The sequence below is a fragment of the Rhea pennata genome, chromosome 1 (assembly GCF_028389875.1).
Source record: "Rhea pennata isolate bPtePen1 chromosome 1, bPtePen1.pri, whole genome shotgun sequence".
NCBI lineage: Eukaryota > Metazoa > Chordata > Aves > Rheiformes > Rheidae > Rhea > Rhea pennata.
Window position 1 is genome coordinate 55,733,901 of NC_084663.1, and position 26,732 is coordinate 55,760,632.

At 40.6% G+C, this 26,732-nt stretch overlaps 1 protein-coding gene across 1 annotated transcript in view; it reads right to left on the minus strand.

The window, feature by feature from the left end:
• The window catches only part of GRAP2 (GRB2 related adaptor protein 2), a 38,067-nt gene extending 11,881 nt beyond the window's left edge, over window positions 1-26,186 (minus strand). The window contains exons 1-2 of the mRNA XM_062568946.1: window positions 26,108-26,186; window positions 882-984 (exon numbers count right to left, since the gene is read on the minus strand). Of these exons, the coding sequence (XP_062424930.1) occupies window positions 882-959 (78 nt within the window). The 5' untranslated portion in view covers window positions 960-984; window positions 26,108-26,186. The remainder of the gene's footprint in view (window positions 1-881; window positions 985-26,107) is intronic.
• Between the last annotated feature and the right edge of the window lie 546 nt (window positions 26,187-26,732).

A 26,732-nucleotide genomic window follows, 5' to 3' on the forward strand; every position in this document is an offset into this window, starting at 1 on the left:
AAGGAGCTACAGGCCTTGGAAAGGAGTTACACTCAGTCCTTTTCAACTGAAACAGAACAGCTATACTGTGGGCTAAGAAGTGGCTAATTTAGGGTGATGCAGCATGTAACTTCATCTGTGAGACTTCAGTAGGGTTAACAAGAACCGTTCTATAATAACACATGCAAATCAGCTTTAAGGAGACTTTCGCATGCTCTATATTGCTTATGATCAGCTGCACTCCTGCCAGTCTCAGCCACTCCTCTGCTGCTAAATTCTTGCTGGGATGATATAGAAAATTATTAGCTCAGGACTGCTTAATCTCTTCCATCATCTGTGCAATAGAGATTGTCTTGTGGACATTTCCTCTTCCATTTGCAATTGCCTAAAATTCCTGTGACAACTACAGTAATTACTTACACTGGAAAGTTAGAGGTGAGTTCTATAATGCACGATAACCATATTTCTAACAATTTAAAAGTTGGAATTAAGGAAGATAGCAAGCACTCCAGCCTACAATCACCCTACCTATCCTTAGATGTAGTCACCCTCGACTACTTATGCAGTCAATGAAAAGAGACAGACCCCTCAAAATCTGTTTGCCTGAGAACTGGATCTGTCCCCCAGCAAAGATGCTTATCCTTCCCTGCTGACTCCTGGAGGCAACGATGTCCATAGTTTAGGGATCGAAAATTAAGTGGAGTGGACCTAGACTCCAGTGTCCTAGAGTTGTTACCTGACCAGTAGCAGGCTCTATGGGAGACTTGTGTCTTGAGTTTGTACCCCAGTTTACAGATGTCTTGGTCAATTCGATTTATCAATGCAAATGGGAGCACAGCAAGATCTGGCTGAACTCTCAAAGCTACTAACTGTACTTTAGTCAAACCTGCGGCTACACTTACCTTCAACATATCCCCAGCCTGGAAGCTCAGCTCATCCTCTCCCGAAGCACTGAAATCAAACTTGGCGATGGCTTCCATATTGTGTCTTGGTTGCAGAGCAAAGCTGGAAGAAGCGTAAGTTTGTCATCATCTGTGAGCTGCTTGCACTAATGAGTCCAGCATATAGCAATCTTATAGGCAATGCTGTGATTTTTACAAGAATCGGGGTGCACCTACCATTAGATGCTAGACACTGAAAGACATTAGCAGCTAGAAGATACAGCATGGCCAAGAAACCGATCTGGGTGAGTTACAGCAATTCAAACAAACCAATGCACATGTTCATTCCAAAAGATTTTCTTCCCCCCCAGCAATCTCACAGAAAGTTTTGCACACTTCACCTAAGTAAGTTGGTAGTAGGGAAAACCTTCGAAGGAAACCAAGTACTACTCTGTCACAGTTCCCAATGAAGCAAATGACTCTGCATGCATTTTCCCCTCTTCAATGACTTACTCTTCATCCTAGGAGAAAGGCAAGCTGTGCACAAAAGGAACAGCCTGCAATATATATAATTCCTTCTTGGACAGAAGCCACAATACTGAAGGTTGAAAGAGGCTTTTCTGTGTGATGGCTTAGCATGGGTAACCACAACTTTCAGCTACAGAAAACTGTTCTGCAGAAATGCTGTATTCCTTGTTTCAGAGCAGGCAGTGTGGAACTGTAGCACTGACAAATTTAAGGCATGCACATACCATACCTCAATGCTCATAATTCAGGAGCTTGAAATGTACCAGACAGCCCTGCAAACCAAAGCCTGCTTTTCATCAACAGCAGATGTGGCAAGGGAAGTAGCAACATGAGCTTTGCTTCTTCACCACTTCCTGCTCACATAACTCGGATGTACCCCAGCAGGACCACTTCTATGATCAAGAGTGTTATGCATTTCCCATGGTTGGTTCATGGTCCCCGCAGCCCAGTGGCTGAGGGCTGCCAGTGGCAAGAGAAGAAATGGCTGGGTAGTGCCGCTTTAAGCAAGTGCACTGCCAGTAGATCTTCTTGCAATTCAGTTTATGAAGATCATCAGACAGCTCCAACATAGAAGTAATGTTCATAGTTACTAATCCAGCTTCATCTGGAAGCAACGATCTTGAAGCCGAAGGCTCCATTACCTAACTTCAACTTTCAGAAAGCAGCAAAGCTTTATGCCTGGGGAAGAAATGCCAACTCGCCCAATCCAAATGTTCTTAACCAGAAAGCCCTAAAAAGAAACTGTACTAACAAAAACTCTAGCTTGGATGCTATTAGACAGGACCCCATCTGACACAGAGTAAGCTCCAAATTAGGCCACGTTTAAACCAGCAGACTACTGTAACCCTCCTTCTCTGTAACCTCTGCTGTAAGCCTCCCTCTGAAGGCAACCCAGGCTTTTAGCTGCTTATATATCAAGGATCCAGGGCCATGCTTTGATATGCACAGCTGTGTAACCTTGACTCAGACTGTGGAGAAAGAACCAGGAGAAAATCTGTAGAAAGATAAGAAGGGCAAAAATTACATACAGCAGTAGGATCGTTGAGGTGGGGTCATCAATAGCTCAAAGATTCAAGAGGGAAAACATCAACATGGAAAGACATGAAATCTCAGAGGAAAAAGACAAGAGGATTATTCAAGATAGTCATTCTAGCTGAGAACTACTCAAGGATCACTGGGGTCACTGAGCTGAATTGTTGGTGCCATCGGTGCTGACAGAGCTGGTGGCAGATGGCAACTCAGCACAACTGAGGATTTGTCCCAGGGAGCCATGGAGGCTGACTCTTCACCCCCTGACTGACGCTTGCCTGGCAAAGACTCTTCGGGTGCCTTTATTGGGGTAGTGAGCATGCTAATGCATGCATATGCATAGCCTATTATTTCATTAAATCCTAGCTAGCTTCTGTGTATGTTAGCCAATAAATAATTGTTTTATACTGTTAAGTGGTATATCTCCTGCTCGCAGACCTTTGCACCTAGCTAAAGATGCCCAGCCAAAGAAACCCATAAGACATCCCATAACACCACCAGAGATTAATTCTGGGACTTGTTACATCTCAGTTCTGACAATAAAAGGATCTTCACAAGTTTCCTCTTGGATTCTGTTAGCACTCTATTTTGGTGCTTATTATTGGTGAGTTTGTATTTCTGTGACTGATGCAACTGATCCCTGTGACTATGTAATGCCAAGGCAAATTGTTTAGTAATCCTCAGGCAGCTCTGTCCATTTAGCATGAACCTGCCCCTGTGGTTGTCCCCACTGCCTTATAGTTTTGTCAATACGCATCCACACTGAACTGTATCACTCTGTTTTTTAACAATTATGTGCTTTATTCTCATTCTTCAGCTTTGCAGCTATTCTAGACCTTTTTCACCCTCTTTTCTCTCAGTCCCCTTACTGATGTTCTTTCAAATCTTACTCTGGATACCCTTTGCTATCTCAGGCAGACCTGCAAATGTAAGTTCAGCTTGCTCTGTGACTGTCGCATTCCTATTTCAGACCATTTGTGTAACTCTGCAGATGCAACTCAGACTTGATCTGATTGCCTATTCTAGCAGTGACATTCTTGGAGCTTCAGTCTGTAGCCTCCCACAGCCAATGATGTGAGCCACTTGCACACTAACACAGCATGAGGGTATTAAATAGAAGCAGAATTAACCATTGAGGAACCTGGATAAACAATGATGCTGTTTTCATGGAAGAGAATTGAAGAAAAAGACCAAAGGAGAATTACTTTGATAAATGAGGTTTTTCAGTGTTTTATCTTGCACTGTTGGCTGCTGCAGAGGGATCACAGCCAACAGTGCAAATGAATCCTGGAACTCCTAAGTGCAGAGCGTTAATCTCAGAAAAAAATAAAGTTGTTAAAAAGAATAAACTCTGTTTAAATACAGATCCTTTCTTTGATTTTCCCCTTAGTAATAGAAGAGACAAGGGGGCTTCTCTCTGCAGGGGGCAGGTGGGGAGAGAACCTTGCATTTTTCTATATCCCAGGCTTTAGAGATGATACTGGAGAGCTGACCCCCTCAAAAGGAGAAGGGTTTGCGAAACAGTTAAAATCTCCTCTCTCAACTCTTTTCAATTTCAGCAATCCCAACCTCGGGGAGAGACCAAGAGACAGATACCTCTTCAAACAATCTAACACATGGATTAAATGTGCTTTTCATTGCCAGAGGCTGGATTTAGAAGTGATTCAAATACCATACACAGTGTTGGCTGTGTTGATAAATCAGTAATGCAGTAATGCTATGGCCTTAAGCTCTTTCCCCACCAACTACTAAAGCAACACTAGCCAATAATCCTGTCTTTGAACTCCAGCCTACCACTTTTCATCACCTGAGCTTCAAACCATTTCTGTTTTTCTGATCCTGTTCCTCCCTCCATCTGTAACTCGAGAATCCTTACTCTGCATGGGTCAGTGCTGGGCTCTCATGAAAACTCCCCTGCCAGGGGCCCATTCTTTCCCTGTCTGCATGTGTGTCTCCAAGCGCCACCTCTGTGACATAGTGGGATGAAAATCTTTTTGCCATTGTCATAACTTACATTTGTCAAGCACCTTTCATCCCAAAGGACAGCACTGCAGTTTGCAGACAGAGAGCCAGACACTGCTTTTAACTGCATGGGGCAACTCCTTTAAGCTTTCGAGCAACCGGAGACAATTTTAGATTGTGCATAATGTTGGTGTGAACAGAATGTCTCTATACAGAGTATAGCATGTTTATGCTGATGTTATGCTATGCAATGTTTAAGAAGGCTTCTTCAGGTCTAAGTGTGAGTTGACCAGCATCAATATTTTTTGCTGGCTCCCTGCATGGTTCCTTGTTATAATGAGGTGCGTGCAAAAGGTATATGACTACTGCCATTCTGCGGGATGGATGCGGAACAAGATTCGCAAAAGGAGAAGGGAAACACAACTTGGCTTTGAGGCTACTAAGGAGGTATTTTAGGTTGGCTGAATGCCATTCCCTGAGCAGAAACATCAGCATCTCCTTTCTGTTGAAAAGAGCCAGGGCCTAAATCATGTCAACAAGCAATGTAGTCCGACAGCAGCATCCAACATAGTCTGACAGCAGCATCCAAAAGAGTTTAACATTATTCCTCACATCAAATTGGGTCAAAATTCTGTTGTAACAATGCCAGAGGAGGTCACCACCTACTAAGAGTTTATCGTGCAGGGACTGCCCTGGCTCAGCCCTGCTCAGTCTCACATACTAAGATCACAGAAGGGCATGGTTACAGCAGTGTGTCTGCTTAGTGGAGCCACAAGGTCTTATTTTCATGCCTGCTGCATCCACATCTCCAGCCTGCAGCTTTATCCAGTGAGGTTTTGTGCTGTACAAGCTATTACGTCTTTCTTAGGCTCTGCAAGAACAACCTATAGGACTGATGGGCAACCAGGGACAGAATTCAGCCCTGAACATCTGTATAGAAACTCCAGACAGTGTTTCAGCAAAAGAGACCTGGTTATCTAGAAGAGCTGTGATAGATAAAAGCATTGTTTTCACCAGCTAAGCTACATACAAGCAGCATGGGAATATCTTGTTCCAAAAACACAAGCCTCTTCCTACTAGGTTAACAGTGCAGGTCTGCTGACTGTCAGTGATAAGAGGGTAAAATTTATAAGGTAGAACAAGTCACCGAAACACTCAGCACTGCCGCATTTAAGTCTTGGCTATCCTGCCATCCAGCGGAACACATAACCTGAGCTGGGCCCCTGTATATTGCCCAGACACAACAAGCCTCCTAGGAGCAAGATTCGCACAACAAAAAAATTTTCAGAACTCCACTACCAACGGCGGTTGGTAAGAAATGTGCCAGACTAGAATGGGGATTAGTCTCCCTGAGGACCTTAGGCCTCCTGTGTTGCTTCCAGTCATTACAGAGTAGAGCTGGGTACCACCACTGGAAGCTTATTTAAGAGTAGCACCAAACAGAGTATCACAATACCGCGCAATATTGTGAGACTATAAAACCATGAATCGTTGCTGCACTGGGAAGGTTAGTGTGGAGGACAAGCGTGGAGAGAAGCATCCATGTTTGCCCATTTCTTCCTTGCTTCTAGCTAGTCAGATTGGCTGAGGCAAAGGGATTTCTTCTGTGAAAGTTTTGTCCTGTTGTGGAAGCAGCAGAGCAAGATGGCACTGGGATCTCATGCTCTTTCCTACCCTGCAGTACTTCTTTGCCTCCCCCTCCAAATCTCCACCTTCCTTCCTAGTACCTTTTCCACACAGCTTCCCCCACTCACGACTTAGACCCACATTCACCTCATACCTTGTAGTAGCTCTTCTCTGCTCCGACGCTTGCTAGAAAACAGGAGGTGTGTTACCAGCTAAGGGAAGTGAGTGAAGGAGAGCTCAGCCCATTTCAGGCTCCTCCCTGCTGTGACAGGGTATCACATTGGTAATGGGTCCAAATCTGCAGCGGAGGACAGTCAGGAGCGGGCATGAAGGATAGAGGTGGAGGCAAAGAATAGTACTTGTTGCAGGACAGAGAGAGGCATGGACCATTATTGGTCTCTAATGTTGGAAATATTTGTATTTAGAATCATGGTGCTGTCCTTTGCCACCGCCCGTACTCACCCGGTTTAACAGACAAACGAAGGAGGCTAGTGTCCCTCAAAAAGTGGAAGTTCTACCCAAATAAGGAAAACAGAAAAGAGCACAGGTCTGGTAAGTTAAATGAGAAGCCATAATAAGTCCGTTGAAAACTATATCTTGAAGAACAAGTAGCTGAAGACATAAAAACAAGTAATAAAATCATTTTTAAAGCCATCAGAAGCAGGAAGCCTGCCAGAATGTCTATAGGGTTGACAGATGATTGAGATGTTAAAAGAGTGCTCAAAGAAGATAAGAATAAGGCAGAAAAGCCAAATGAATTCTCTGCATCTGGGTTCCCTCCAAAGGGATGTAAGGAGATCCCCACACGGGGGCTTTTCTTTGCAGAGAAAGGCCAGGAAAACTCTCTCAAGCTGAAGAACTAGTAGAGAGGTTTTAGGATAAATTGATAAATTAATAAGAATAAATTCAAGGTTTAGATATTTTAGAAATCTTGATCGAAAACTAACTTGAATATGTAATAGGAAAGGCTGAGCAATTAAACTGCAGCATACAACCTAGGACCTAATATGGCCTCAGTAATAGAAGGAAGGGCTTTAGGGGAGGCTCCAAGGACCAAGAAGTCTCACTGCTGAATGCCTGAAATTAACAGAAACTGTAACAAAGAAAAGAATTACTGGGCATAAGAGAGAGACGACATAGTGAGTGCCTCTCCCACAGCTTTTGTAGAGGCAAGTCATACTGCACAAATCTGATGAAGTTCTTTGAAGGAGCTGACAAGCATGTGGATGTGGATGATCATTTGATATAATGTACTCACATTTCTAAATTGCTTTCGATGAGCACACTCACCAAAGACTCTTAAGAAACCTCCTAAGCTCTCACAGAATAAGGGGAAAGGTTCTATGGAGGATTAACAACTGATTAAAAGTTAGGAAACAAGTTGAATGAACAGTTCAACATATCCATAAATGATCCAGAAAAAAATGAAGTGACACAGCCTACTGATGAGAAAAAAATAATGAGGTTATTACAAATTAAATCTGATCATGACTACTTACAGATGGTTTTCAGAACTCTATTAAAATGGAAGACGAATCTCAGTGCTGACAACTGCAAAGTAATGGACATGGGAATAAACAACCATAACCATATAAACACAGTGATGAACTCAAAATTAACAACGACCAGTCAAGAAAGATACCTTTGGGTTGCTGTGGATAGCTCTGTCAAAGTGCCAGCTCAGTTGAAGTTAAAAAGGCAAATAGGTTAGAGAATGTTAGGAAAGCAGTAGAGAAACAAACAGGAAGCAACTTCATGCCTTACAAATCAACGGGGCATCTGTTTGAATATTTGGTAACTTGAATACGGCAGCTAGTTCTCATCTCTCCGTCTAAAAATTGGAGACGGCAGTATTAGAAATAGCACCGAGAAAGTAATTAATGATGATCAAAGGAATGGAAAGGTTCTGAACAAGGAAGGGCCAAACTAAACAGACTAGGACCCTGGAGAAAAAAAAAGAAAAGAAAAGAAAAAAAAAGATTATAGAGAGGTAAGTGCAGTAGCAGTGTGGAAAAAAAATAAGAATTATAGAGAGGGCAAAAAAGAAATTATTATCCATTGTTTCTCGTAACACATGCACTAGGAACCCATCCTCAAGTGTGCTGGGATCTGGGAGGCCCCAATGAAGGAAGCTTCACTGTGTACTCACCCTGTTTTCACTCTCCTTTGCTGAACGCTGTTGCTGGGCACAGCATAGCAGGCTGTGTGGAACTTAAACCTGAATTGTTTCGTCTTTTCTTATGAACCACGCTATTTCAGAAAATAAACCCCCACACCATGCTAGTCTAAGATAATCAGTCCAGAAGCAGGCAGTGGCTGTCCCCATATGCACGAGCCAGTATCTCCCTTTGAGGGGAAAATAATCTCCCTAGATTAGCTGTTGTGAAAACAGAGATAGGCTGTCCATTAGGAAACACTCCAGCCAGTAAGAGGCATAAGCAATGAGATTTCCCTCTGCAGAGGAAAACCCCCAACATGTTTTGCTGAAAAAATATTCAGGTGTAGAAAGCAATGGGCCATAAAGAATACAGCCAGATCCTCTCAAGTTGTGAAGAGTCTCACATGTTACTATGGGCACATCAGGAATATAAACTTCCGTTCAGGCAGGTGGGACACAAATCCTTATTGTCTTCTTGGTTTTAAGCTATGTTCATTTTTATGCTCTGTGCATGGCCTGACAGATTACATTACATTACACATCACAACGACCCATTTTCTCTATTTTCACCATGATGTGATCTAATGGGCCCCCCAGCAACAGACCTGCTGTGATCTGTCGCTCATGCTTGCTGCCTGGCAATGTTATACAATGCTGGTTTGCTTTCTGTTAGATAGCCAGAACTATGCATTAATATTTCTAATGTCAAGCCATAAAAGAAGTGGCTTTCTATATCATAAATAAAAGAACTGATAGTGGCAAGCTCCCAGCAATGAGAGAGAGGAAATTATTCTCTTCTCTTTCTTCTCCATTACTATATATGCCTCCCCTCTCACAGTTATGTTAGTGTGTTAACCTGTTTACCAGACAGAATATATGCATCACAGCTATGTCAAAAAATATGAAAAAAATATCCTGATACTTAAGAATAATTAATGGCGATAAACTTTACGGAAAGGATATTAGACTCCACGCTTCCATATTTCAGGATGAAACCCAGTGCAGGCAGGACAGATTATTCCACAACTACCTGCTGCAGACTTGCATCTTCTTCAGGTGCGTGTGCTACTGGCACAATCAGATACAGGAGAGCTGAACTATGGGTATGATACAGGCTGGAAATCCTAGGTTTAGAAGGCTTGATTCAGACAAACTTGCACCTGGTTTGACGCTTAGCTGAGTGATCCAGCACAAATGTGTCTGCACACTTGTCAGAAAACTGCCTAAGAACAAACCATCTCACAAAATTTTAGTCATTTCTTGCGGGGCTGGAGATGTCAAGAGAAGAAACTTTTCCAAGGCATTTTATTTGCTTTATTTTTACCTGCAAAGCACAGGAGTAACCAGACAGAAATGGGAAGAGAAAAGAAAAATACCTGTTTTCAATAAAACATATAAATCAAATATTCTGCCTACTCCAAATGGTCTAGGTGGATAACACACGAAAGATTAAGTGGCTAGGTTTTGTTTGTTCACAGTGTAAACTACTTACCCATGTGCTTAATTAGTTTGCCTTCAAAAAGTAACATTGCCGACAAGAGAGACAGAAGCGGAAGTGTGGAAACAAGTGGAAATGTGAAAACAAGCTATGTTTTGTTGTAAGTAATAACTCAGCAGCTGTGGATTCGGGACTATCAGGGCAGTAAATCCACATAAAGCTGAATGTTATGAATGGAAGCTGTCTAGTCTTTCCTGATCTCCCATCTATCCCTGTCCCACACTCAGATGTGCTCCACACACAGCAATTCATCGTCTCTCACCACTTTGCCTTCTGCAAACAGCTGCTCAGGCTGTCCACAGTGACAGGTCATTAGTGGGCAGTTATTTTTTTCAGGACTGAGTGCACAGGAGTGGCAGTGCTGAAAAAGCTTCTCTGCAGAGCTCCATGAACAGATCTGGGCAGAGCTCTGTCCCAATTTGCTATGCTTCCTGCTACCAAAGATTGTCTTGAAAGCTCAGCACCTTGTTGCTCACTTGCTGCAGTCCTGTTTGTTCATGTCGTAAGATTTTAAAACAGCTCAGTCAACTCTGCACTAGCTGTATATATAATTGCCTGTTGCTATTCTAGTCCTGGACTTCTCATCATTAACTCATAAACCAAATTCAGTTTAGTCGACATGACTATGGCTTGCACATTTGGTCTATCTATGTCAATTAAAAGTGTTAAGCCATTTCTCTTACAAGAATAAGCTTTACATGGAAAAGTACTATTGTAACGCTACTGTTATGCTTAAAGTAGGTGAGTGTACAGCTTTAACTATCTGGTACCATTAAAGCAGCACCACTTATTGCAAGGAGATGTGCCTTTAATCCTGAAGAGCTATTTGCTATTTGATTCATGCAAACCTTCCCCATCATTCTGCTAATTCATCTTCAGACATACCACCTACCATTCTGGCTGATGAGCACCTCTGTACTTCTGAGAGATTTTTCTTTGGGAATGTATTGCTATGATCCTCTAGTTTCATCTTTTAAAGAAGTACTGGCAAACTTGATGAGATTAAGTATTTTCTTCAAACCCCTCCAAACTTGCCAACTTTCTCTTCTACATTTCCCACCCTGTGACTCCTGATTACTGAATTATTAGTGTCTCACTAGCAGATTTATGTATCTGATCAGTTAGGTTCTCCACTTCCTGCATTTGTGGTGTGATTACATTGCACCACTCTCATGACATCACAGCTGATCATCCGGACAGCAACTGCGAGATTCCAAGAACTCAGAATTGACTGGATTGGCAGATTACAATGTGGAAAGGAAAGTTTTGACCTCTTTTCCTTTACTACCAAACAATTCTCCTGTATTTCCATATATTTAACTATTTCACTGATGCCCAGGAGTCCAGACATGAGACATCCTTACAGTTTCTGTGCTTTCACCTGCTTTGAAGACACACAGCCAGAGCATGCCTGCGGTGCTTTGTAGCATTCTAGATTTTCAGCTTGGAGGCTATGGACTATTTCTTAAGGATCTGCAAATGAGAACCAAGAAGATCCATCTTGCTGTCAGGGAGGCCTCTGTTCGTCACAGAGCAATCTGTGCCTCTACTAGGAAATCTGGAAGGATCTGCAAGCCCAAAGAATGTTGGAGACACAGGAAAAGGTGAACAGAATATGGTCCTCGTAACAACACTTTCTCCAAGCCTGTCCTAAGGTTTATCCCAACTTAGAGATAAAGAGGGCCAGTTATTCAGGGAAAGAAAGTATGGATCCTGCAGCCTGACCTCTGCTCAGGAATTCTTCCCTGGCAGAACCATTCTCTACATTACCCTCAGCACTAATGTAAGAAAACCTCTTTTTTTTTTCTTTTTTTTTTTCTTTTTCCTCACTGCTGCCTCAGGAGCCAATATCATCTCTCTCAGTCCTGCCTTAAGAGTCAATTAGTTGTTGTCCACCACCATCTATGTACTGCACCAAGTTACAGTGGCAACAAGTCTGGCACCTGTGACTTTAGAATGCTTTGGGCTAATTCTTCTTTACAGTGTTCAAATCCCCAAAACAGCCAAGACACAGAGAGAAGCAATGCTGCCGATAGAAGAAGGAGCCTCTTCCTAGCCGTTATAGTTCCCTTATTATCATCCTTTCCAAACACTAACAAGAAACAAAGTCGCATGGCTATCAAGCCAAAATCAACCTGTTCAGCACGGGCTGTTGATTTGCTTCTTTGCTATCAGCAAGAGGTAGAGGGGAGAAAGCAATGAGAGAAAGAAAGAGGGGGGGGGGGGGAGAGAGAGAGAGAGATTCAGTGATTTGAATCCAGTGTTGGAGTATTCAACAAAACATTCCTTTCCAGCATTTAAATTCTCCCTTTGATGAGCACCTAGTGACTGAGTGGGCTGTGTTAAGCTTCCATCTGAAGCTAGAGGAAAGTAATCTCACTCTTTACTTCTTCCCCCTTCCTGTGTTACACCCCTTTAATCATGATAGATATATCTAAACATACTTGATTAAGCCAGACAGACAATGTGCCCCTAAACTGAAGTGATCAGGGCTCTGGAGCTGCCAAAAGGAACCTGCTGTCTCTCTATCAGACAGAGTGATAAGGGGTCGGTAATGCAGCTCCATTAACTGCTTCCCACAGAATGATTTTTTTCCCTGACTGCTCCTAAAGAGCAGACACTTGAGGAATGCTGTCTGATAGGAAATTGCATCGAATGGTCTCTTTTGGCACAATTGTAGAGCAGCTCCTTCTCAAGCCCTCCAAAAAATACCTGAAGTATGAAAAATGTAGCCACTTCCGTCTATGCTATGGTTTGGTTTTCTTTTTAAATCTCCTCATACCTTATCTAGCTAACTGTCTCTCTCTCTCTCTTTTCTTTTTCTTTCCCCCCCCCCCTTTTTTTTTTTTTTTATCTCTTTTTGGTAAGCTTCAGTACTGGCTGGTATGTGTTTTATTGCAGCTGTGTGGTTATCAGTGTAACAATCATGTTCCTGCTGTGTGTGTACATACGTATGCAAAGGATCTGCTTATGAGTACAGGTGGAGCTTGCACTTTGTGGAGTCACAGAATTTAAGGCCTCAACAGATCACTATATCAACAGTCATAACGTGTGAATTTAGCTTGTTTGCACTAATCTTGGAGGTCTTCAGAGGATAGATAGATATGGATCAGAACAAGTGCATGAATGCAAATCCCTGAATTTGCCTTTGTATCTATATATACGCAAGCACATCTGTTTTCATGCAGGTGTAGGGCTCTACAATCTTTATCCTCTGATGTGACCAACTCCTAGTACAAGACTATAGTTGTGAAGGATAAAGGGGGACATCAAACCATATTTGGGGGCTGTGAAATCCTGAGACTACCTGTCCTAAAACTCATCTTTGGTGTAATTACAAGTACCTGCAAAGTTGCTCCGAACCACACCAGCTGTGAATAGCTCCAGGGAACCATTCCGCTAGCAGCAATGAGCTGGATGGAGCAGTATGCTTTTGAAGTTTTTAGTACAAGAGGCTGGGATAAGGAGTGGTGCTATATTTCAGCTGTATTTCCTATCAGAAAGGACTTCTGAAAGCCAATTCTGAGGCAAAGGAGTCAGAAAAGAATCTATAATCCAGCATTATGAGACTAGATTAAAAACAACCAATGACAGCAAACCCCATCTACAGTAAGATTCAGATATTCAAACGTGCTTTCCTCCTATTTGGGTGCCTAAATACAGGCTAGATTCTAAAGCATACTCAAGATTGATCAGCTCAAGCTCTGAAAGTTATAAAAGTCTTACAAAAAACACACAGTATCCAACACTATTCTGCAAGCTGGAGCTCTTGCACTGTAAGAGCTGAGCTCTTCTGGTGTGTGTACAGGTCTGCACATGCACATGCTCTTCTGGTGTTTGTGCAGGTCTGCGTATGCACAGGCACTAGATGTGCATGTGAACAGTAAATTCCCCCTTTCTATGCATGATCATACATTTCACAATGTGAAATGGAAACACGGGCAAAATTTGATAATTATTTATGCTAAAGTAGGTAGGAATAAGTTCACCCTATGCCTGGTTCATTTCCACAGCAGTCAAGAAGAACCTCCTCTCTTCATGTATGAATGATGACGGATGCAACAGAATCATTTCTTTAATTTTGGGCAGAGTTAGAGAATTCATTACATTATGGCAATAATCCAGTCTGATAAAAATAGTTTACACTCCTACGTTGGATTCTACAATACAGCACTATAGCTGAGTGGCATATGTGAACAAAATGGTATGAAAAATCTGCTTGCATATACTGCTGGATCCATAATACTATGTTTCAAATCAGCTACTGCATGTTTCTCTGATTATGCCAGATGATAGAATTTTGAGTAAAATTGGAAAAAAATGAGATCAGTGAGGAAACTGCTGTTTTCCTTGCTTTTGCATAAAATTCATCCTGCCAGCGCAGGCAATTGTGCAAAATCTGCAACTCTACTACTAAAGTTATGTATGCCAACAAATAAAATTTTGCACAAAAGTAGAAGTAACATTAACTCAGGGAGAAAATGTAATTCTTCTTCATGCTTTTAACTGTAGATCTATTTTTGTAGAAAATTGCAGCTGCCTGCACAAGTTGTGTCCTTATATATTTTTCCTTTCCTCTTGTGCTTTTACAATAGGATTAAATATAAAAGTCTAGTTCAACACACATTTCACTATCATAATGTAAACACAAACACAGGAAAGCTAGTAATTACGTTCCAAAAGCCATCTTATCTTGGCCATGTTATGTATATTTTGCCAATTTCAGCTTGCAACCACATTTATTGTAAGAATGTGTACAAATTACTTACAAAGTTTCACATTTAAGTAATTACAAAGAACTGAAATGCTACTATGTGGCCTAAATAGCACTGCTGTGGTACCGCTATTGCATAACGTCACCAACTGCACATTTACATTCTGAGCCTCTGTGTTGTACTAACGATGCTTTTTTCTTCTTAATGTATCTTGTGGGCTCAACTTCTATTTAAATGCAACACCTCTTTTACAAGGCGCAAGTGCTAGAAAAAAGCCTTTCTATAAATTAAAGTCAGCCCATATGTATCTCACTTGGGCATGCTTCTGAAAGAATTTAAAAGCAATCAATTGCAATAATTCATACATTCAAAGATGCAACTCCAACAGTCAATCCAATTTTTCTTCTGATTATAAAGTAAATGCAAATGTCAGCTTGTTACTATTCCTGGGGATTGTCTCTGCACAGAATTTTTACCGTTTTAAGTAGAAGTGTGGAACATATTTCATGTTTGTCTATGCATTTTTAGCTCACTTGGATTATGATACATTTGAAATTAAAGTGTAATGGCAGTTCCTGAATGATTTAATGTATAGACATTTTTTACTCTGAAGTGCGAGTGACTTGTTCTTGTTTATCTTGGTCCAAAATTGAGTTATATCAGATTGGAATAGGTTCTCATCATCTGGAAGAGAAATACCCAGGCAATACCACAATGTAGGGATATCAGTTACTGAATTAATGTGCAGGCTAAGACTTAATTAAACACATAAAGTTCCTTTAGGTAGAGCAGGCCTGACATCTTACATTTCACGTTCCTATGGCGGAGGCACCTTCAGAGCAGTCAGCTTAGCTGGAAGCTCACCGCATAACCCCTGCACACCCTGCAAAAATAATTACGGCCCAACTCCTTCTGCGAGCAAGTGATCAATTGCTGCTCCGCAGCAGGCAACCGCGCAGCCTCTGACTAGTCAATAGAATGCATGTGGCAAACCGGGAACGCTGCGCAAAGGGTGTGAATGAGTCATTCGACATTTCAGGTTGACTGAAGTCATTCTGGTACATTTATTTCTGATCTTGATGTGACATCCACATTTGCATATTAAGCTGGATGGGAAGAGAGAGATTTAAATTATTTGCTAGGTACACACATGGAAGACAGCAGACTCTGCATGTGCGTGAGAATGCGGGCTTACACGTATGTCTGTGTGAACAAGGCCACATGTGAACTAACTTTTCTGCACTTGTATGTGAGCAGGCATTCTGTGTGCAAGTCTGAACACATCTGAGCAAAAGTATGTTTGAACGTGTGTATCTCTAGGGATGTGATTACAAATGAAAGATGTTCATTTGCACCATGCCTGAATGGTGGAGCAGAGGTCCTGTGAGCATGCTTCTGGTGAAGCGTGCTGTGTTTTCCTTGGCAAATACAAACCTGAGCAACTGTGAACAACTTGGTCTGTGTACTCTTGGAGAGTAGGTCAGTGTGTTGTGCATGTGGCTGACAAGGAGCATCCATGAGCATGAGTGCAAGTGTCAGCTGAATTTGGAATTTAGGTATTAGTCAAACATTAGCAGTAATGAATCACCTCTTCTTTCCATGGAAAGAATACTCATCAACCTCTTCAAGGAGGATCTGGCCAACATTATACTCCTCCACTCATGGTTACACTCCCAATTTAAAGCGGAAGTTAAAGCGGAGAGTCTGACTACTTGTAGCTCACACTGAAGTCTGTGATCCGTGCATATTTAGCAGCACTGAGCAGTAAGCCATTTTAAAATACGTGCTCTTAAATGAGGCTTAGGAGCCTCAAGTTGCGCTTGGGTTTGAAATTCTGGACAAAGACGCTCACTTAGCAATTATTTGAGAAAAAGAAATACTTATCAATATGGAGATGTTGAAATACCACACAGAAATATTATCAGAGGTTGAAGGAGGTGAACATAAAAGTTATCTAGTGAGACTACTCAAGGTTATGTCACAAGGAGTCAGTGTTTCAAACTAAAGATAGAAAATCTTGTTTTAAATATGGAATCAGTGGGGCACATATGAACTAATTCTCAAAGAGATGAAATATCAGTTGGGTGGGGCAAGCAGAGCTCTGGTTTTTAGCCTCAAGCTAAAAACAGTCATGCTTAGTTTTGCATGGAACCAACAATGTATTTGTGCCCAGAGCAGGAGACTTGCAGCATGCTGCATAGGTAGAAGGCACTATCAAGATCTATGTTATTATTTTTTATTTTTTTGATAAGGTCCAGGTTATTGCATCCTTTAAATTATTAAGACTTATTGCTTAAAGTACTGCAGATCCATCCCCTCCCTCAGCCCAGTTCTGTAAGTTATTGATCCCGCACTCAATTAACCTTGGCGAGTGAACGTAGGCTGGACGTTGTCTCTTTCAGATTCAGTCATTCTTGCTCAGTGCTGCAGTTTGCGTACAAACAATGAGGGGCACTACTTAAATCTCCAAGTAGAATTACTTTAATGGAAATGAAATGTCCATTCATGACATTTATAGTCGTATTAAGTTTCATACCCTTCGTTCTCAGAAAACCTAAGCACTGGGCCTAATCCATACAGACTCTGTCCTATTAAATAAGGCTTCTTAGAAGTGAGTACAATTCTGCTTCAAAAAGTTTGGAAAAAATGAATTATTCTGTTTCTTTGCATTGCAAACAAGGGCATATTATTGTAATTCAAACTTACCCACTGTGCTTGTATTGGTATTGTACAGAAGATAAAATGGAATGAGATGGAAATCCAGTTTCTAAGTCCATTCCAAGGCACACTTATCGAGGTACATAAAGATCTAATAGCCACTGGAACTAGCGATGAAATGAGGGGAGACTGTACATAAAAGAACTCATAGCCCTTGTGGCTCTTTTGTACAAACGAGGGGTAACACACAGAAGGCAGCTATGGATGTGCTGATTCCCATAGCACAGGGAATGAGCGTAGAGAGGCACAACATGATCTACAACAGACAGCTGCAAAGCAGTTCACATATCTCCTGAGAATTGACTTTGGTCCCACAAGTTTGCTTAATTATGAGAGAAGAATTGTTTTATCTAGACTTTGTTTTCGGGCTCAGAAATGGGCATGTACACATTAAAAAAAAACAACTTTTTTGCTCAACAGTATGCTACAGTTTTTGAGGAGAGGACAACAAGCTATTTCTTCTATAATGTAACAAAATACTACACACACTTTTTCCTAGTTACGTTCCTGAATACACAGTGCTGACTGTAGTCCTGTCATCTAAGAATCACCTCATGAAAAAGAGTTGAAAACAAAACAATTAATGGAAATGATATGTATTGACAGTCTATTGTATTCATTACTGCATATATATGTTCCATTTCTTTTCTTTACCCTTTGCCTGTCTCTCCTATTTAGAATGCAAGCTTCTCGGAGCAGCGTGTGGTCGCAAATGGTATTCTTCCATATGGTGCAACTTAACAAAGCCCAAAACCATTTGTAGAATCATAGAATAATTAAAATTGAAAAGAATCTGCAGAGACCATCAAATTCAAGCCCCTGCTCACGGCAGGGCTAACTTTGAAATCATACTAGATGAGATGTAACCCCATTTTTCTACAGTGACTACTCTTACGGAACTCCTCTCTCATTCAGGCAATAATATAAATTATATGCCTTTGTAGATCAAAGGCATACTGAAAATCATTTAGGTACAAGACCTGCATTAAATGATTTGAGATTTCCTTTCACTATGTACCATACAAGATTGTAAAAAACACTCATAATGTGCTATTGACTTCAGTGCTAGACTCCAATTATACAATTGCATATTATCAAAACATACTAAAATGAGGCTAGCATTACAGTCATCATTTTCTGACTTTTTTGTGCTTAATACTCCATTAAAAATCATTATTTGTAGATAGAATTCAGACTGAAGAAAAGGAAAAAGAGCAAAGAAGAAGATTCCAGATAGAAAGAAACATAGTCTAGAGACTGGAAAAAAATTATTTGGCTATATGCTGCAGGTTGGTCTCTCATATACCTCGTATGGTCTGGAAGAAGGTGCTGCTCTTCTAGATACCTTAGAAAGTCTGCATAAGAAAGTTTTGAGAACTGTGTACTGTAGGAACTGTTCAGCTCTTACCCTTCAAGATGCATCGTGAGCACAGTAAAGCTCTGCAGTGGGAAACCAGCCAATGGCAAGAGTTACTTGTCACAAGACTTAAACAAGGTTTGTGCACTGCTACAGGGTTTAACCCCTCAAAATACAGATTAGTGGTACTTCTGAGATGAACCAGGTGAATTTTATCTGGAGTGAATACATCTAAAAACATTTTCAATATCACACAACTGCTTCTCTATGAATAAAAAAATTCTCACTGCACTTCCACTTTCTATTACTGTTTCAGTTACTGTTGCTTCTACTCATATCTACTTTGTCTGCTGTAAGATTAAAAAAAAAAAAAAAGTAATCTTCAGTTTCATTACTATTGCATATCTTGCTATATTTGATTATAGTAGGCTGCTGCTTTTGTCTGAAAGATGAACTCCGGTTTTCAGTTTGCCACTTTTCAAAAATTAAGTTATATTAAATAAAGTGATCATCTTTGTAAAAGAAACTAAACCACTAACATTCCCAAAGCATTCACTGAATTTTGGAATATGTTTCTTGCTTGCTAAGTCTGCAACAAGCTGGACTTTGCTCATCTCTGCAGCTGGTCAAGCAAAAGTTAGATGCTCCGTTCTTCCAAAGCTCAGGCCAACTAAGTGTCTGAGATTGCGAGGCAGAAGTTGATGCATTCACCTCCCTCCCCCCAAATGTCATGCCAGGATTGTTTAGACTGAGCAGGAGAACAACATTACAAAAGAACATTCTGCTCAAAAGCTAGTAAGCATTTCAAACTAAAAAGTAAAATTAAACCTGCTGAACAGAAATTGTTCAAAACAGCAGTAATTCATTAAGAAAATAACCACTGTTCACCCCAAGAGACTCCCAATGCATTTTACAAACCATGAATTAAATTCAGACTCATTTTGTGCTTCTGTTATCCTGATCAGCTTCATCAGAGGGGGATGCAGTACTGCTGGGCAGGGTGGAGGGGCCACATGCTGCTGCAGTTTTCCCCTGGTGTGTTTTAAAGGATTACAGACTCTGCTTTGGCTTCTCTTGCTAAAACGACTAAGCAATTTAATTCAGAAGCCTTATTATGAGTTTTTTTCTTGCACTGCCACCTTGAGAATAGCACTCCTCTAGACAATTTTGGTGTGGGATGGTTGAGCTAGTAAGCACGAATACTAGAACATGATGACCGTGTCCTCTGATCTCAGCTTTACCCTGGAGGGTACCTCCAGTTTGGCCGCCACTTTCCCTGACTCTGTACCTATTGCTTCTCCTACCAATGAAATCCATCCTCCAGTGCTTTTCAGCAGTGCACAGCAGGCTAGGAGCAGAAGCAACAACTGCCCAATTAAAATCAAAATGTCAGATGTGCAGAAGGCAAACCGAAATCTGCTCGGGCTATCAGGGCAAGCACCTTTAGTCTTATGCAATTAGCTGAAGGATAATTGATGACCACAGGCAGTCAAAGCTACAATTTTGAGTCTCCCGTGCAAGAAATGTGCTAGGGCATATCATTCAGTACTGACTTAGAGCAAAGGGCTCCATTTGCTGCGAGTCCTTAAATCCACCTCTTGAAATGATGAAGTTTTCCTCGGAAATATCCCCTTAATTATCAGATAAAATGACAAGGTGCTTAGAAGACTCAGAGTGGTGTTTACAAATGTGCTACCATTCCCAGTGTCCCTGTAATTATGGTATATAAGGTATATTGTATTCACCATAGCTAGCCCTAGTGACATAGTCACTTGTGCTTCCTCTTCATTGAACTTCCACATTAAGGTAAGTACCTGAAGGAAATCACTTTAATATTAAAGCATGCCTATTTTTCACAATGAAGACATAAGTTATGTCAGTGCAGAGCATCCAGTATCAACAATGTCCAAAAGTCAGCTGAAGCCTTGCTGTAAAAGAACTAATTAATAATAGAGCTTCAGCTGCTTAAGGCATGGACCCTCAGAGGGTATGGATATTTTTGCACAGAAAATTTGGACAAAAGTACTTCTGAACCCATTCTGCAGTCTCTGTTATTAGAATGAATGATTAACCTCTTCAGACAACACATTGTACTTGCTTCAGTCCTATTTCCGACAGCAACCTCGACAGTCAAGAGGTACAAATCAGAACAACTGTTGAAATTTTTTTTTTTTAATCAGAATAAAATTTATCAGCATATATTATAGAAGTACTTGTCATATCTGTGCAGTAACAGCTGAGTGGAGTTTTCTGTTTAAAGTGAGGATTCAGTGTCTTTGTTATGTATGAGAAGCACAGCACATATGAAGAATTACAACACTAACTATAAGAACACATAATGAATTTCCTAAGAATTTACAAGTAAATCTATTAACTAATTTATGAGGTAAAATTACTTTTAAATATGGGTCCTCTATTGCTCTGTGTTTGATCTTCTGTTTGTTTCTGTAATCTCAAAAAGGGAATAATCTAAATCTTCAGACTACTTAAAGATCAGTAAAAACTTGTATAGGCAATACTTGAAGATTTTTCTGAGATTAGTAGCCTTTTTTCCCTCTGCCATACTTCTTATTGAAAATTTTGTCTTCAAAAAAACCCTAGTGTTCAATTTTTTCCTTCAGAGAATGCTACAAAGCGACCTTTCAAGATGATACCCAATCTGCCCACAGTTAGAATGGTCCTTTCAAAATATTCATCATTTCACACCAGGATTTTCTACTGACAGCAGAAACTTCATAATCTTTCAACAGGGACCCTTGGCTTCACTTCTCTTGGGAACAGAGAGAAGTAGTTGCTGCTCTGAAAGATGAAGTTTTAACTATGTGTGGTGGTATCAGTCCCACTGAAAATTACCTTATCATGGTATCATGGGAAAGAAAAAATATTTTCTTAAACATCATTCAAAACTAATGTGAGATCACAGACATTCAGAGACTTTGATTTGATTGCATGGGTTCTTTACACAAAAAGAAGACAAGATTAAATCATTTAGGCATGTAGTACAGATATAATTACTTCAGATATGGGAGGTAGCAATATATGCTCTACCAAATCAGTACGCAAAAGAAGCAACTGCTGTACAGGGCCACTATGGAAGGTAATGACATGACTGTGACAATACCTATATAATCTTCCGCAATGTAATACTGCATGTCTATTCATCTCCTTCTACTAGAATCTCAAAGTACTAATGACTTTAATGAATTAAGATTGAACTTCTGCTCAAGACAGGAAAGTAGTTTGAGACTACACTTATTTCTCCTTTACAATAAAGCAAATCAAGAGAATTTCTTTTGGGTTTCATGGATTTAAACTCAGAGATCTTTTACACTATTAGGATTACCCAAAAGAAAATTCCAAACACATAACGGTTAAGTGAGGGCAGTATTTCTATGCATATTAACATAATTATAAAACAGTTTGACCCTTTCAAACTGTAAACTTCTCACCCTGTTTGAGTTAAGAAGGATTTGTTCCACTCCTATACAGAGCTCTGCACACTTGGCTGATGGAGGGTTGGGTCACCTTTCCCAAAATCATTATGTTTTGACATTTGGGTAGCATACTGGATGTAATAGATGGATAGCCTCATTTGGTACAGCAAATCCTATGCACAAACAGACAGAATGCCTCCAGTATGTTATCTTTAGATGTTATACTCTTCTACATGAAAAAAAATATTACCAGAGCACATTCATGCACAGAAACAATTTTAAAAGTTTGTCCACATCCTGAGATAATCCCTGTTTAGATTGCAGTTGTTATGGCAAATTTCTCCAGTGCCAGAACTCAGCTGTAGTTTGGAGGTGCTATGGCCTGGAAATGCATTTAATTTGACATTGTTCTTTATGTAGTCATTAAAAAAAAAAAAAAAAAAAAAAAGAATTCTAAAGCTGTAGGGGTTGAAGTTTGTGCTGTAAGCACTACTGGTGAATTTGTTAGGATGAGATAAAAAAACTGGGGAACTGGTAAGGAAAATCTAGAGAACACAAGTGCCTCAGGAAAAAAAATGGCAAGTAATTAGTCCTGTACATTGCTCTGAAAAGATAAAACAGTATTTAAAAACGTTACAGGGTAGGGGAGAGGAAGAAAGAATGGATTTTGGAACTCCAAGAGAGAAAAGAAAGGATTTTATCATGTATTGGTGCATGCTGTTCATTTAGGCATTCTAGTCATTTTCTTCCATCTCATAATATTTTACAGTGCTGACCTGTGATCTCAGTGTCATGATAATGTGGCCATTCTTAGCAAGCTTATTTCTCAAAGGTTAGTCTCCCCTGCTTAGATGTTATTTGGATGGTGCTTTAGCATAGTTTTTTAATCAGCAGAAGGATTAAGAAAATTTAAGGCTACAGGAAGAACTCAGACCCTTCCAAGATCACTTTCCTTCATTCTCATCTTCTTGAATTTCTCATCTTCACCTTCTGGAAACTGTATTTACAGTGACTAAGCTTCAGAGACAAGGTTCTGGGCTATAGCCAAAAGAAAAAAAGATGCCCTTCTCACCCAGATTACCCAGCTGGGTATGTCTGATACCCCTGGGACAACAGTGGCGAAACATCAGAAGCATTTAAGTAAAGCTTCAATCCCACTGCAGTGCTAGTATGGTTAAATCATGAGAATAGTTTGTACCTTAAAGCATGAAGGCTACAGTACCTACACTTGTTAGCCTAGCTCATATTGCTACAAATTCTATTTGCTTTTGTGCAAGTCCCTCTTTTCCCTTCCTCCTTTTTAAAAAGTGCTTGCTTTAAATCCTTTTTAAAATGAAAGTGCCACTATAAAATGCTGAAACAAGGCAGCTTTTTCTAGTGATTAAGGAACAAAATCAAGAATCCAGAGAGCACTTTCCAGCCCCAGACAAGCTAATGATTTGTTGTGTACCCCTGGGCAAGCTACTTCACATTGCTGCACTATAGGGCACATTCACAAAGCAGAGAGTTGCTGTGCATGGAGACATTTAAATGGCTGGGGCAGCAAAAGCTGCAAAGCTCAGTTCCAAGAATGCTATTTCATTTTTGCAGATTGTCCAGCTAGTCAAGTTAGTACAACTATAGTGCTTCCATTATCGTAGTTAACTCAGTGATACCACATCCAGACACATAAACCTGACCTTAGTTACAAAGTGGGAGAATTCATACTGACCCGTCTTAAGGACAAATGGGCAAAATGGCCATCAATAAACAAAAATGTGTACAGATAAGAACATGAAAGGCCTACATAGGAAACACAAATTTACTGCCATATAACCTCTGAGGGGACTGTGTATTTCCTTTACTGCTGCCCAAATTTACTAAGAATGATGGAAAACTAAGCTGAACAAACCAAAAAGTTTCCTCCAAGGGACCTGCAAAGCAAAAATTTTTAAAAGGTATGGGATATATGGATGCCATTTGCGCTGACTGGAATATGGCTTGCAGCCAGTCCTGAACTTTAAATCAAGTGTATGACAATCATTATATTCTGTACAGCATTTTGAGGAACTGAAAGCAGACAGAATAGCTAAGCTCCTCTTAAACCAAAGCCAGACTCTGGAGACAAGTGAGAAAGGTAGAGGAAGACAGGGCCCTATTATACTGAAAAAACTAAAGAAACAAAAATCACCCCCAAACACGTAGGCATATCAAGTGTTTTTAGAAATATTTAATTACTGGTGAAATAATTGGCATTTTCTCAGCCTCTGTGGTTAGGTTCTTTTGACTATCTATATCAGAGACTGAAAGAAGATCATTTTCATTATGTGAGCAGTAAAAGCAAACCAAAAGAGACTGCCTAAAGCAGTAGTTCCAGACCTGTGGCTTAATAGCAACCTCTTGCCTGCCAAACTTTCAGATATTGCTTGTGGCCATAGAGAGCAGCTGTCAAGCTACAGATTGATGGGGAGGGCAAAGCATAGCACTGTATGCATGGCATTACTTCCTCACTGCTGTTGCTCTTGAATCAGCAAAAATGGAGGGCGCTGGTGTGTGGCTGCAAGACTGAAAGGTAAGAAGTATGGAAAAAAAAAAGAAATGCTGTTCAACTAGGTAGAGGAAGAGAAAGTTTGAAGGGAGAAGTGATGTCTTTTATTAAAGTAAATTAGAGGCTATAAAAACACGCAGACAAGCTTCCAGACAAACTGTACCTTTTGCAAACTAATGTAAAAAGTTATAAGAGATCAGGTCAGACAGCTAACTTGAGCATGAGAGGCCTGGTACTCTGGGAGTTGTACAAAATTTTGTCCTGCAAAGGGCCAATTTTCATTTTGCCCAGGAAGCTCCCTCAGTTAGAACAATTTAAAGTGATATATACAGAAGTGAGTGGTAGAGAGGAAAACACAAAAAACCCAAACAAAATACAGACAACACAACTAAGCTGATTTTTTGATAGGTACATTTCACCTAACCTCTCCCTCTAACTCCACGTTATTCTGCTTCCTTGATAAAAATAGGAATGGCACACAAAGCTATTTTGTATCATCTAAATCACTTTTCTATGGTAACATCAAGTTTGGATGCAAGAAAGTTAGGAATAGAAGTAAATGTCAATATATACGAAAGCAGCAGGAACTACCTCAGTGGGACACCAACAGCTTTTTTCTCCGAACAGCTACTAAAGAAATGTTTTCTCTCTAACTTCTCCCTCACTCATCTCACCATCACATCATAGCTAGGGTTTAAGTCACATTCAGAGCCAGGGAGCAGAGGCTAAAGTGTGGGCCTCCTTCTGCTTCTACCTGCAAGTGGATGACTTGTGCTAATTAAATTGATGAGGATCTTCCATTCCAAAACCTAGCTAGTGGGCAACTATCCAGGGTTTCTCATTCCCAAACCTAGCTTTTTCTTCCATGCCCATTCACTAGAAATCAGCCATCACAAAACCTTTCTTCTCCAGATAAGTATAAATATGAAGGTTTCTCCTGCTGTTGCTGAAGAGAGTTTGAATTACAAATTTTTCTAAGAAGATGTTTACTAATAAAAGCTACTAACTCATATCTTGGAAACTGATGTCCTTTTGCTCCCAGGTTAACTGCAAGATGAGTTAATCAGTATGAGCTTCCTTTATATGCACAAACACACACAAAAACCCCACAGACTTTATCCTAAGGAGATGTTTCACAACAACAGTGCATGTTACTCTTAGAATGCATCAAAGAACTCTACATTACAAAGCAATTGAAGAGATGTTGCATTCAGGCCTTGCCCCTTGAGACCCCAAAACATTGCACAAGGAGACACTAAAAAAGAGGGTCAGTGATGCCGGATCTACAGTTGCCAGAAGCATTTTTCTTTCTAGGCATCTTGCCCCAGTCAATATGATCACACACAGGGTGTGTTAGAGACACAATAGCCTGATCTCTTTCAGGGTAACCTTAAAGTTTCTGAGGAATTTGGATATCTCTTTGCTTTGTGCTTCTGACTAACAAAAATATCCAGCTATTATTTTCTTTGCTCTGTTCCCACAAATGCCCTCCTCCTGAGCACATTCCTGATCCCCCATTGACACAGACAAAATCCTGATGCAGCAGCAGCAGCAATGAAAATACACTAAATCTTGAGCCTTGCAGCTAAGACCTTACTTGTTTAACTCTGCAGAAAATGTCATGCTAATTTAAACCAACATTTCCACCCTTAAAACTTCATAGTGAAAGAAGCATGCAGCTGAGCAGGTCTGTACCTTTGACGGTAGGTGGTTGCAGTCTGCTGTTTCAGGATCCGTGCTGAGACAAAGTGGTGGTGAATGGCATCAGTTTCATAACAAGATAATAGCTTGTCTCTTGTCTTCAGCGCGAGTGCTTAGCAAGGGTAGAAGTTTGTGGCGCCATTTGGGACATACAAACATTTGCCGCCGCATCCTCACCTCTCCCTCATGAAGTGCAGCCAATCAAGCAGTGGGGTGCAAACCGCAAACCACGCAGGAACTCACAAACACGGCAGTTTACACAGCTGGGCGTGGGACTCAGCTTAGTGTAGTTTTTTACTCCAAGATTACTCCTGCACCAGAGTTATTTCTGTGAATCTACAGCAAATCTCTATTCTAGTTGTAGTTGATGCTCTGGTGCTCTTCAGAACTTGCTCAATGCTTGGAGATTTAATACATCTCTCTGGACAGCACTGGCCCCTGTCAGAAACAGGTAGCGAGCCATAGGAGTAAGTAGTCCAGGGCATCCTAAAACATGCCCTCCTCCCTAATATGGGGTGGCTACACAGCACCAGGGTGATCATAAATTATCTGCATTTAAACTTAGAGAGCACTTCTCCTGCTGTATGTGTCCTTTGACATGACAGAGTCCATGGGTGCA